Source organism: Xyrauchen texanus, chromosome 22 (assembly GCF_025860055.1).
Source record: "Xyrauchen texanus isolate HMW12.3.18 chromosome 22, RBS_HiC_50CHRs, whole genome shotgun sequence".
NCBI lineage: Eukaryota > Metazoa > Chordata > Actinopteri > Cypriniformes > Catostomidae > Xyrauchen > Xyrauchen texanus.
The window spans coordinates 16,834,954-16,848,026 of NC_068297.1; the positions used below are offsets into that span (position 1 = coordinate 16,834,954).

The following is a 13,073-nucleotide window of genomic DNA, read 5'->3' on the forward strand; positions in this document are numbered from 1 at the left end:
ATTTAATTCGAATTTTTTGTTGCGGGCGATTTAAAAAATAAGTAAATCGAGTTTTTGTGTAATGGCGCATTTGTGGCTCCCCGGAGCATCCGTAGCGTTAGTTTCACATAGCAGTATGGCAAGCGACAACAACAACATCATAGCACACACGAAACGGCAACAGCATACAGCAAGCGACAACATGGCTACCGGTGAGAGTGGGAAGTTTGTTCCCAAGAAACTTCATCCCAGAAATGGGGGTTACATTTGTCTTGCTTTTGATTAAATAAAAGCAAAATTTGCTTTAAGTTGTCTGCCGTTTGTCGTATTGATTTCCTTAATAAGTAGATGGGAAAATCGGGAAAAAATCGTAAATCGAATTAAAAAAAATAAAATCGGAGATTTTATTTTTAGGCCATATCGCCCAGCCCTAATTTGAACACAGAGAAAGAAATTTGAACACATGGATAGAGATAAAGTAAAACAGAAAAGCAAGTGTGTGTGAGTGTGACAGAGAGGAAGAGAGAGTGTCATGCTGTTTTTGAGTGTTAAGGGGTTTCTTTTCTCTTTCGTTGTGCACACATTCTTGCTTTCAGTTTGAATAATGAAACAGTAGTGATGTGAGTGCACTCTCTCTTTCTCTCTCAGTCCTCAACTTCCCCACTTTTCTACTTTTGTACCCCTACACGAAGACCTCCAATATCTCACACACAAACATACAAACACTTTGAGTGGTGGAGTTCGAGTTTCCTTGTTTAATGATGATATATATTCAGGGGAAAATGAAAAAGAAATAAAGGGAGAAGATAATAAAGTAGAGAATGCACAAGAGGTTCGTGTATACAGGAGTGTGAGGGACGCGTGGCAACAGAAGGATTCTAACAATACACCATTAGGCATCTCTGTGTGAACACATAATACCACCCCCCTCACACACACATGCACAAACCTTTCTATAGTGCTTCAGCTTTTGTTATGTAATCCCTCTCTGCAGTTCTGCCCTTTTTGTGTCATATATCCTTCAAGGGCAAGCATTTACAAAACAACAGAAACAATGACAGTCCTCTATTTCGGGCTTCCAGAATCGAAAAAGTGTGCTAATGCCCTTTAAAATATCCACTCAAATTCCAAAAACTAATGAATGTATAGATATTTTTGGTGTTGTTAGATTCTGAATTAAGCTCTATCGACAACATAATTGATTTTTAAAAACAGCAACCAAAAAATGTATTTATATTATTGCATTTACAGTGGAAGTCTATGAATGCTTGCACCAGGGGGTTTAAAAGCAGACACGCAGAGCTTGTATTTTTGTTCACTTACATTAATTATTCATTAATATTGTTTATATGTACATTTGTTACATTTTCCTTTTGGGCTGGAGCTACTTTTCAAAGAGGATGAACATTGACATTCACAAAGTAATACCTGTTACATAATTATGTCCTGGTGTTTGTAACAAGGTTAAAATGGGCGAGGAGGAGGCTGGAGCCGGCTGAACAGTCAAAATAATGTTTAATGAAAATTTTAAAAGACACAAACATAAACACACAGCTAAGTGTGGCGCTCTCTCTCAAACTGCTGCATCCGGCTCTGCCTTTTCCCTCTCCTCGGCTGATTACCCCGATTGGGGGCCGGCCATGCGCACTCATGGTCCGGCACGTCCTCCTCGTCACATTGTTAATTGAGATTTTGGAGGTGGGTGAACACTAAGATCTGGGAACTGATGCATACGCACATAATGGCCACTAAATGGCCCCCTAGTGAATACTTCCATGACCAATCTCCAAAAACAAAAAACATGCAACATAAGATAAATGATAAATGATAGTATTTTATACATATATTTGCTTAAAAAAAAAACTTCTTGGTATCCTTGCGCATGTGACCTGGTTTATATGGTCATTAGTCATGACACGAGTTGAAAGACCGTCACACAGTCTCATGCTAACGTGTTTTCTGGTGCTGTACAATACGTACTGTAAATCTTTCTTTTGTTTCACAAACAAAGGGTCAAGTAATTTCATCTCTATTAAATGAAAGCATTCCACAGATGCTGTTGACAAACTTAAGTTGTATTTAACCCTTATTATTCTTTTAATTGTCATTTCTGGAGGAGGTGAGTAGCAGGTCATCTGTTTCATTACTCAGATCCTTCGTTAGTCTTTTATTCTGGCCTCATGGACAAGCATGAATGTGCAGGCTAACGCTGTGGGTGTGTGGATATCAGATTTTATGGCTCAGAAATAGGGGTTGATGCTATAAGGGTGGATGGTTTTCCAGTTAGTGAACAGCTTGTGTTTCCATGTCCAGGGTGGGAATGACTGAATGGAAGGGTAGCAGTTTGGTCATTATTGTCTATCATCTCTTCAGTGCACAAGGAACATGTGACCCTCAACGTCAATTAGAAGTGCAATCTACTGAGTCTGTATCTGTTTGACTGATCTTTCGCTCATCCCTCAGTCTCAGAGGGAGCGACAGTGATATATTTCACCAAACACTTGTGGTGACCAAACAAAATGTTTTTTTAAGAGTTCATTTACAGAGAAGCATTAGATTCAGATGGAAAGTCACAATATGACAAATCTGAGCATATTAAACCCCAAAAGAAACACATGAGAACAATTTTGTGTCAGACATCATAGGGAAATTCCTAAATGTAATTGTTTCTCCCACTAGTACACCTCACTTGAAAGGATATTTCACCCAAAAATGACAAATCTGTCATCAATGAAGACTTTCTTCAGTGTAACTGAAAATTATATGAATGTTAAGGACTGACTGCCGCCATTACCTTTCATTGTATGGAAGAATAAACATCATCAACGTCTTCAAAAATGTCATCTTTTCTTCCACAGGGGAAAGAAAGTCATATAGGTTTGGAACAACATTAGGAGGAGTAAATTAAGTACATTTTCAATTTGGGCTGATCTAATATTTAAAATTACGCCTGTCAATCAATTAAATTTTATTGGATTAATTACATTAATGACATTAATCAATCAGTATTTTCTGAGAAAGGCCCCCAAATAAAGGTAATTTAGAATATAATAATCAATATAATGATAAACATTATATATTATAAATATTATAATTCAAATACATTACATCATATGCATAGGTTATATATTTTTTGGAACAGAACAATTGTTGGTCGGTGTACTTATGTGCCAGATGGACACTTTTGAAGCGTCTCGCTTTGGTAGCTTAGCATCTCGCTAATTTTCAGTGCCTCTACTCATAAGCACTATATTTTTTTTGGAAGATGCATCAAGTTAAACATAGTTTAAGACTTTGAAACCACTGCATTCTGTTGTGCTCCATCTAGCTGTGTTTGAGTGTAAAAAGTGCATCTGTGGAAGGCTGTGGTGCCTGCTCATTGGTTTGATGAGACCTTATTGATGCTAGCACCATCATTTTTAATGGGAATGACTCTGTTTGTGTGGGATAGACTTACAGTCTCTTCAATTGGCTGTACTGCAGTTTTAAGCATGTCTGGATAGTTTTGCGGACAACACATTGGTAAAATATATGTTCAAGAACATTCAGTATACAAAGAACTCCAGACAACATGAGCTGTGAAAAATCTAAGAGCTTTAAACAGCTTTCAATGGTGCATCATTGAAGAGATGGTCTATCCCTCAAAGCCTCATTGTCATCCCCATTATAAATCAAAGATGGTGCTAGCACAAATTCTATGACTGCCCCCTACTGCATCAAGGTTGTACGTCAAGCTTGAATTGCTCCTATGGTAGGAACCAGAGCCATATAGAGAGAGAGTTGCGACAAATCCATAGACTCCAATGGAATGTTTTTTTTACAGCAATGGCGGCTCGTGGAGCCTCTCAATAGTTCCTGGAAGTAGCAGCAAACACATGCCGCGCCGTAGAGATGCAGCAGAACAAACCGTTTGCGACGCACTTTTAAAAGGTGAGACGTTTAAAGAATAATATTATCTTATTCTGTATATTATCAGTACATCTAAATAAAAATAACTTGTAAATTAAAACCTTATAGTTGAGTATTACTCATTAAATTAGGAGATAATGGATGTTATCGGATAACTAAAATAAACAGTAAAATCTGTTCTCTTGATTCAGTTTCATCCATCATTTAAAAAAAAAAAAGGAATATCGTAATATATTATTACAATTTAAAATAACTGTTTTCTATTTTAATGTATTTTAAAATGTAATTTACTCCTGTGATGCCAAGCTGAATTTTCAGCCTCATTACTTTTGAACGGCAGTTTATATACGAGTATGCTTAAGTTGTTTTAAAGCTGAATATATTGTGTACATGAAAAAGTATTGTAAGAATTATACATTAGATATATAATATTTATAATACATAAATAATTATATTACTATATATAGAATTGTAAGAATTGTAAACAATAAGCTTCATTTCACTAAATTTTACATTTACGTAACTGCTGCTAATAGTTAATAGTTCATTGACCCATTGTGCGGTGCGAGCTGGAAATCACCTGTCACCAGCCTGTCTCTGTACTATCTGAAAAGTCATAAATATGACATTAGTTACCATGAGATTAGTGAAAACAATGAACATGAGGTAACATAAAAAGGCAACAGAAACCCTAGCCTGAAATAAGTTGAGGCAAATAACGGTAGCGAACACTAATCCTCAAATATTAGCTGATTTGATCTTTAAAAAAACAACATCGCTGTAACAACATACTCATGCTACATACATATGTCGGTGTGTTACATAAATATATAAAATAAATGCATTTATTGACTACCAATTACCAGAAATCGCAGTTCTGTCACTCTAACAGTTTGAAATGCCCGCCAAAGCACTTCCTGGAACTATCTGAAGTCTACGTGAATCACGTGACGATCAAGCATTTAGACCTTCCGTTGTCGCAACTCTCTCTCTATATGGCTCTGGTAGGAACATTCCTTATTGTGGTATTTTTTTTTACACATTAGCCTCATCTTTCACATAATTAATCACACGAAATGAACACGTTAAATCAGCAGCCCTACTTCAAAGAGTATTTTTTGTTTTTTTAGAGTCAAGAATGAGAAAATGTGATTTTATGTGTGTGTTTGGTGACCCAGTGTTGGGGAAGCTACTTTGCTACAAGCTACTCATAACATAAACTAGTTAAAAAAACAGTCAATCTACTCTTTTAAAGAATTATATATAATAATATCCCCTGATAGTTACATATTTAATTAGGGTGACATGACATTCCCCTTTATGGAAAACTACGGTTAATTTTTAGAAAGGTTTAAACAAAAACGGGATGACAACATTAAATTCAACATATTCAACATGACAGCATGTTAAATATTTCACTTCAATAAAGAAGGGCTGCAAGGGGCTCAAGTGAATTAATGAATCTCCCTAAATCTCATTATATTTATTTTAACTGGTTAATTTACATGAACTGTCCAAAAGAACCAATTCATTTAAATGGTTTGGCATTTCCAGCACTACATGAGGAAGTAGCTCATTACTGGAAAAGCTACACTATTGTGAAAATTGCTGAACTGTCATGCTGCTGAACAATTTGCAGCATCACTAATGCTCCCCAACACTGTGTTAGTTACATTAGGTACCAGCCAACAGTCCCAACAAGAAAAACATAGTGCTTCATTAATTCATTCATATTAAACATCCTAAATAATGTTTTAGTGAAAAGGTTAAAATGCAGAAGGTATGAGGAATTGATTTAGTGATTGTGGTTGGGGGAGAGACAATGCCACTATAAAAAAGTCCCCAACATGAGTAAACGTTTATGAATATGTGCATGAGTGAGTATGTGAGATTATAAGAGTTTAGTCATTTGTTGAAACTGAAATTTGTTGTGAATAAGTGTGTGTTTTACATGTTTTGAAAGCTATTGTTTGTCTCGTGTCTCAGGAGTGGATGACTTTCAAACCCCCAAAGCTACATCTGAACTTTTCACAAGTACCTTTGGACAGCCTATTTCTGCACACACAGGAGAAGAGAGAAGAGTTTGTTCATGTTGTTCTAGTCCCACTCATTTCACAGACAGATTGTCGAGACAGATGCTTGGGCGATCTATCTTGGTTAATGAATATGCAGTGTATCAGTATGAATATTAACATTAAAGATGGAGTCAAACTCATATGCACCATCCAGCTTTTATTGGTGACAGGAACAAACAGTCTCATTATGCAGATATTTATGTGTGTGTGTGTTTTGTGTGTGTGTCTACAGTACACACATTCTCTACATACAGCCTTACACACTTGTTTTTCTTTCATGGTGGGCACTCTCCATTGACTTCTATTGTTTTATACTGTATTCTATCCCTTAACTCTTACAAAACCGTTTTATTTTAATTAAAACATAATTTAGTATGTTTATTAAGCCATTTTCCAAACTTGTCTCATAGAATGAACGTTACTGTAACATATTTGCAAACTGACTTTTACATGCCACATTCTACATTTTGCCGCAATTTCCTGGTGAAATGAATATTAAGAGGCTCTAAAACAACTGTGCATTTTATTCACACAAATCACAATTACAATGGCTGATTATGACTTTAGAAACACATATTGTTCACACTATTACCAGAGACTATTTAACAGAGATGGGCCAATACTATTTAAATGAATTGGAGAAATTTAAACGCCCAAACAAGGTACTCTAAGCACCCAACGGTCAATGGATTTTGCGTAATATGAGGTAAAAAAAAAAAAGCACACTTTATTATACTAGTGTTGTCAAATTTTACTGCTGATTTGAAATATGTCATTTAAAAGTAAGCTTGGCAAGCAGTTTTTGAGATTTCGGTGTTCCCCCATTCAAGTAAATAGGAGCTGCCATGACTGGAAATAGTTTCCGGAAGCAATCCAAAGATGGCCACCAGTAGACTGGCTTGCTAGAAAGACTTTACTATTACTCACACACTGCTTTGTTATGATATAGAAACACTTTTCTAACACATCATTTGAAAAAAGATGCATTTAACTCTTGTGTCACAGACTCGCTTACATTTACACACTTATTCCAGTGTGATTAGCTTGTTCGAGATGCTGACATGTGAGAATCGAGATGCACGCATGCTGACATGTGAGAATAAGTGTCATCGAAGCAACACAAAATGACTCGTTTGCTTAAAAAAAAAATTATTTTTGTGTTGCATTTGCGTTTTGGACACTACCGGCTAGGTTTAGGTGTGAAGGGTAAGGATGTCAGTTTTGTTCATCTCTCATTTGCTTTTAGGACACTATTGGTTAAATTTAAGTTAATGTTTAGGAGGTAGGGAGGTACGCTTTACTCATAAACACCTCCATCTAATGTACACCTTAAAAACCTCATCTGATTACGACACCATTTCACTCGCTTTTGGCGCTGCCCGTTGGAAATATCACTTGGAAACTGCAGCAAAATGTGTAATAAAGCGCAAAATTTTGTTTTGCAAATATCTTGCCACTGTCTCTTTGTTCATGAGATTAGGCTGCCATTTTCCCTGTTAAATATTAATCAGACTGACAATTCCTTAACCCTCCCACCAACCTGTCTATACCAATCAGACCCCTCACCTGTGAATGTCAGTGAGAAAGACATTGAGATAAAGAGATCAAGACCAAAAGTACAAAAAATGAAACAAAGAGAGGTTGGCAGAGATATGGAGGGAGAGCAGAACAGATCTATGAACAGCAGAGGTTTTTGTAAAGGAGACACACGTCTTCAAAATCTCTGGCCAAAGTGCAGATGAAAATTGCTCCCTTCAGACAGACACACTGAGATTTGAGTGTTTTTCTGAGTGTTTCCTCCATCTAGGCTGGCAGACACTCTTACATCAGAGAGTTGAGAATCTGCTCAATAAAAACCTTCAACTCTGAAATATACATTAACTCTGAAAAATAAGTTAAGCACTTAGAACATCTTTCAGGAAACATGAAATAGAACACAGGGTCTCCGGTACAATGTGTGATCTCACTCTAAAAGAAAAACCTGAAATGGTTGTAATTAACCTGCTGAGGTCTACAGTATACTGGATATTGCATAATCTTGCAGAGCCAGACATTTGATGGTCAGCATCAAGTCTTGTCCACTTTGTAGCGCATTCTGGCCAAGAACCATCCATTTAGACAGGAAGTGACCAACCATAGATTGTTTTGTTTTTATGTGATGTTTATGGGCTGGTTTAAATGAAATTAATGATGCCACAAACATAAACCAATGCAAACAAAACTGATTCAAATATTGGGAAAGCAGTTTTCAACAGCAGTTCTATTTGAAACATCTGAAAAATTTGTGGAAAATGTGTATACATTTTGTGGGCTGATTTTCTGTCTGTCCAAAAGTAATAAGTGCCAATTATTTCACAGATATAACTCATAAAATAAAGCTAAATATACAGTTGTGCTTATGTATATCTAGTTTACTTGCTATAGATCTTATTAAGTGTAGTGCCATATTTAGATTTTTGACAGGTATGAAAATGAGGGACGAGGATACTTTTACAGTCTCTTCAGTGGGTTGTACTGTTGTTTAAATTAGTGTTGATCGTTGAGCTAATGAAACATTATAAATACATCTTTCCAAAAAATTGATTTCCCTCATCACTGTCACTCGTTTAGTCCTCGTTATGTTAATTACTTTCACCTGCTCCTCATGTGCTTTCCTCCCTATATATTGTGCCCTCTTCCCTCATGTCTCTGCCAGACTTTTGTGAGTTTGTTTCCTTGTCAGTTGGTTCGGGGTCTCCTGTCTGTTTCTCAGTTGGTTTTTGGGTTGTTTATCTGTTCGTTTCTTATTTTACCCTTTTTTTTATTTTCTCTCCCTCGTGAGAGTTTTGTTGGTACTTTTTTTCTTCAATAAAAGCCCTTTTTGTATTTTTCCTTTCTGCGTTTGGGTCCTTGCTCAGATACCGTGACATACAGTGAATGCCATTGAGGAGATTTTAAGTTGTTCAATTACAGCCTCCATTTTTCAATTTTGTTTTTTAAATAAAATATAGCTCTCCTCTGAATAGGGTCTATTAAGTGCCTCCAATAAAACTTTGAATGTCTTTCAAAGGTTTGATGTCACAAACCTTCAACTTTGGCAAATCCAGTGATTAGTAACTTTTAAACATAAGATTGGAATTAGAAGTTAGCCAGCACATGCCATTTTTGTGTAGTATGCATCAGACAGTCAGTAAACAGACTGTGGTCCATAGGCATGCCTTCTGAGGCTGAGACTAAACCGTAGATTGCAAATGTAATGTCTAGCAGGGTTTCCAACTTTGGTTACCTGGTTTGAGTGGGATTTTGATGGCATGGCCAGGACTGCATTAATGCATGAGCGAAACGTTTAAGCCTGGAGGCTGTGGCACTTTAATGTACCTTGACATAGCATGCATATTTGCTTGTTCTATCTTTAATTTCTTACACCACAACAAGACTTAATCAAAGCCTACAAGGCAAATAATATTTGGTGCTTGTTTATGCCAATTAAACTGGCATTCACATTTTCAAAACACCATACACTATGGCACAACCCAGTTTTTTTCCTGTGTCCAAAAATGGGCTTCGGTGTTGGCTGAGGTACACTGTCACTCACAAACTTTACAGTTTTTACACCTTTACACCTTTATAGTTTACAGCAGGGACTGAAAACGGTTCAAGGAACAAAAAACGAAAACAAACATATTTTTTAGCAGAATCTACCCCTTAGCGCGGAGTACTGTCATTTAAAAGAGTAGGAAAACTTTCTCCATAATTTGCCTAAAATTTACACATGTCCAGACTTTATACCCCTTTCATTGTATTTGCCCTTATGAATGTTTAGCTTGCTATCGTTCTTCCACTGTTTAGTTATTATAATAACAGGGCCTTAACCACAATGGATGTGAGAATATGGTGTGTCAGCTGACATGCTGCCTAATCAGTTAATGGCTTAACCGACAGCATTTTTGAATGAATGGATAGGAAACTGGTCTCAAAACAGTTTGAAAGGCACCTTAATTTCATCCTAACTCTGTATACAGCCTTCAAAAGCAGTATTTTACAGTTTTCAGATGCGCAATAGTCCCACTTTGCACTAAGATCTCCTGTTATCCAATCTCTGGGCACGCTGATGTGTGTTGCGGTGGTAAATTTGCTTTTGTGGCCCACAAATTAAAGTCTCACACTGATGGAAATATCCTACTTGCAATCTTTGTTGCTATGTTTTATTTATTTTACATTAAATTAAGTTGTCTTGTTATTTGGCATGAGATTTATTTGGGTAGTGTGAGATCATGAGACAGCCTGAAAGCGTGTCTCACGGCAAATGCTTGAGAGTTGGAAACACTGTGACTAGTGAATTTGGTGCCTATCTATCAGGACGATGAAGCCTGCAGAGGTTATTAGAGTATTAACACACCAGACTGCAGCAATCTTCTTCAACCTAAGACTGCAGACTGCTGAGTTTGATGAGTCTACATTGGCACATGTATTTGTTGGATGGATCAATGATAATTGTGTGCAAGATTAGAAGCTTCGCATCTGCAGAGTGTCTATCAGAGAGACACTGTCAGGATCTATAACATATGGATGCGGTTTATTGTTTGAAAGCCTGCCAGGTCTGCTTTTATGTGAAAAGCCTAGGGCTTTGTGTTCAGTTTGTTTGACATTAATATCTGCCATTCTCATCAGATAAGTCCATCTTTTTAATGTACATGCTTTAACAGTTGCCAGATTGAGTTTGTATTTAAAGAGACTGTATACCAAGAATAAGAATTCTGTCATTATTTACTCACCCTTATATTGTTCCAAACCCATATGGCTTTCTTTCCTCCATGGAACACAAAAGGAGATGTAAAGCAGAATGTTAGCCTCAGCTACCATTCACGTTTTATTGTAATGTATGCAAAAAAGATGCAATAAGAGTGAATGGTGACTGAGGCTTAAAGGGATAGTTCACCCAAAAATGAAAATTCTCTCATGATTTACTCACCCTCCTGGCATCGCAGATGTGTATGAATTTCTTTCTTCTGCAGAACACAAACAAAGGTTTTTAGAATACTATTTCAGCTTTGTAGGTCCTCTCAGTGCAAGTGAATGGGTGCCAAAAATTCTAAGCTCCAAAATCCACATAAAGGGAGCATAAAGTAATCCGTATTACTCCACTTATAAAATACATGTGTTCAGACAAGATATGATAGGTGTGGGTGAGAAACTGATCAATATTTATGTTTTTTTGTATTTTTATAAAATTCTCCTCCCTGCTCAGTAGGGGGCGTATACATGACGAATGTGAATCACCAAAAACAGAAGAAGGAAAAAGTGAAGGAAAATGACTTAAATATTGAACTGTTTCTCACCCACATCATTCAAAACACTTCAGAAGATATAGATTTAAGGACCAGAGTCGTCTGGACTACTTTTATGTTGTCCTTCAGCAGATGAACGAATGTCATACACATCTGTGATGGCATTAGGGTGAGTAAATTATGATTTTTGGGTGAACTATTCCTTTTAATTCTGCCTAACATTTTCGTTTATGGTTCAAAGATGAAAGAAAGTCAAACTAGTTTGGATAACATGAGGGTGAATATATGATGGATTTGGTGGATGAATTTTCATTGTTTGATTGATCTGTCCCTTTAACTAACCCTGTGTGTCTTTTCAGCTTGTGTTCAGAAAGATCAGTGATGTGAAGCGTGAGGAAGAGGAGAGGTTGAGGAGGAAGAACGAGGCCCCTCTGAATCTTCCCCCCGATCATCCTGTCCGGCGTCTCTTCCAGCGATTCCGCCAGCAGAAAGAAGCCCGTCTCGCTGGGCAGACCAGTTCCGATGACCCTGATCTTGAGAAGGGTCAAATCCACCATGAAGTCATCAGCCAGGATGTGATCGCCACCACGAGCATGATCACGGTAACTGAGAGCCCTGCCACGCCTATTCCTTCCCACCCGAGCAAAAAACAAACCCTGAATCCAGTCGATCAGGCAAAGCTCAGTGCTCCTACCCCAAATGCCCCTCGATCATCAGAACCACGTGCACGGGGGTGGGCCAGGTTTAGGGAGAGTGTGGCTAAGCCAGAAAACTGGGGAAACGTCCCTAAAGCCGAATCCATGGAGACTCTACCTGAACGGAGCAGCTCAGTCAAGACTTCAGAGCCCAGCGGACTGAAGAAGACGGACTCATGCGACAGCGGCATCACCAAAAGCGACTTGCGGTTGGACGAGGGTGGTGCTCGCACCCCTGTGGACCGCAGCCCGGTCCAGCCTGATGGGAAATCTCCTCCCATTCCCACAATCCCCACTATTCCTGAACACACACTACACGCCTCGATCATGGAACTCCGCACTGAACTAAAAGAGGAGCTGTTGACACTAGGTAACCGCATGGTTGCCTTGGAGACCCAGGTCGCTGAGGTTTTGAGGTTGCTAAGTGGCAGAAAGTCTCCAACCTCTCCCATGTCACTCTTCCAGATCTCACGGCCGACATCACTAGACTCAGACAAGGAGGATATTTTCCCTTAAAGAGAGAGAATGAAAGAGGGGGAGAAAGAATGAGTTAGAAACAGTGAGAAACAGAGATAATCTTTCCTCTTTAATAGGAATGAGTAAAAGCAGGGTCCAAAATTAACATCCGCCAAGCGCCACTTGTGAGTAACAATTGGCTTTTGCGAGTAAGTGCCAATTGGTGGGTAACTTTATTAGGAACTGCAACATTACATGGTTAAGAATGACAGTCGCTGGTGTAGGCAATGCAAGCGATTAAAATGAAACTGTTTGAACATCTGTCGCGTGTTAACAGTTTCCTCGATAGATGTTTTTTCTCCAGCAATCTGTATGCCAACAAATATGTGGAATATTCCTCTTTTCCTCCATGAATCCACCAAAACAAAATATTATGAACAAAATCACAATGTTTTCTTTGCAATTTTGGGGAAGGTGAGATGGTTATAGTTTTGTCCTCTTATAACAAATATGCAAGGAAAAAAAACGACATTTCTTGTCAAAGGGACAACATTATATATTTGTAATAAAAAATACAGTTTTATGGTCATTTAAATGAAATATTTATAGCCAGTTTATTTTCTTAATTCACCCGATATTGGCAGGTGTGGCAAAAACTTAATTTTGGACCCTGAGACATTTCTGTGTCACCA

General features: G+C 37.7%; 1 protein-coding gene across 3 annotated transcripts in view; it reads left to right on the forward strand.

Annotated features, from left to right (window-relative positions):
* The window catches only part of LOC127662143 (potassium voltage-gated channel subfamily H member 1-like), a 66,296-nt gene extending 53,837 nt beyond the window's left edge, over positions 1–12,459 (forward strand). For all 3 annotated transcript variants that reach the window (XM_052153184.1, XM_052153182.1, XM_052153185.1), the window contains one exon: positions 11,590–12,459. In XM_052153184.1, the coding sequence (XP_052009144.1) occupies positions 11,590–12,441 (852 nt within the window). In that variant the 3' untranslated portion in view covers positions 12,442–12,459. The remainder of the gene's footprint in view (positions 1–11,589) is intronic.
* Positions 12,460–13,073: the final 614 nt, after the last annotated feature.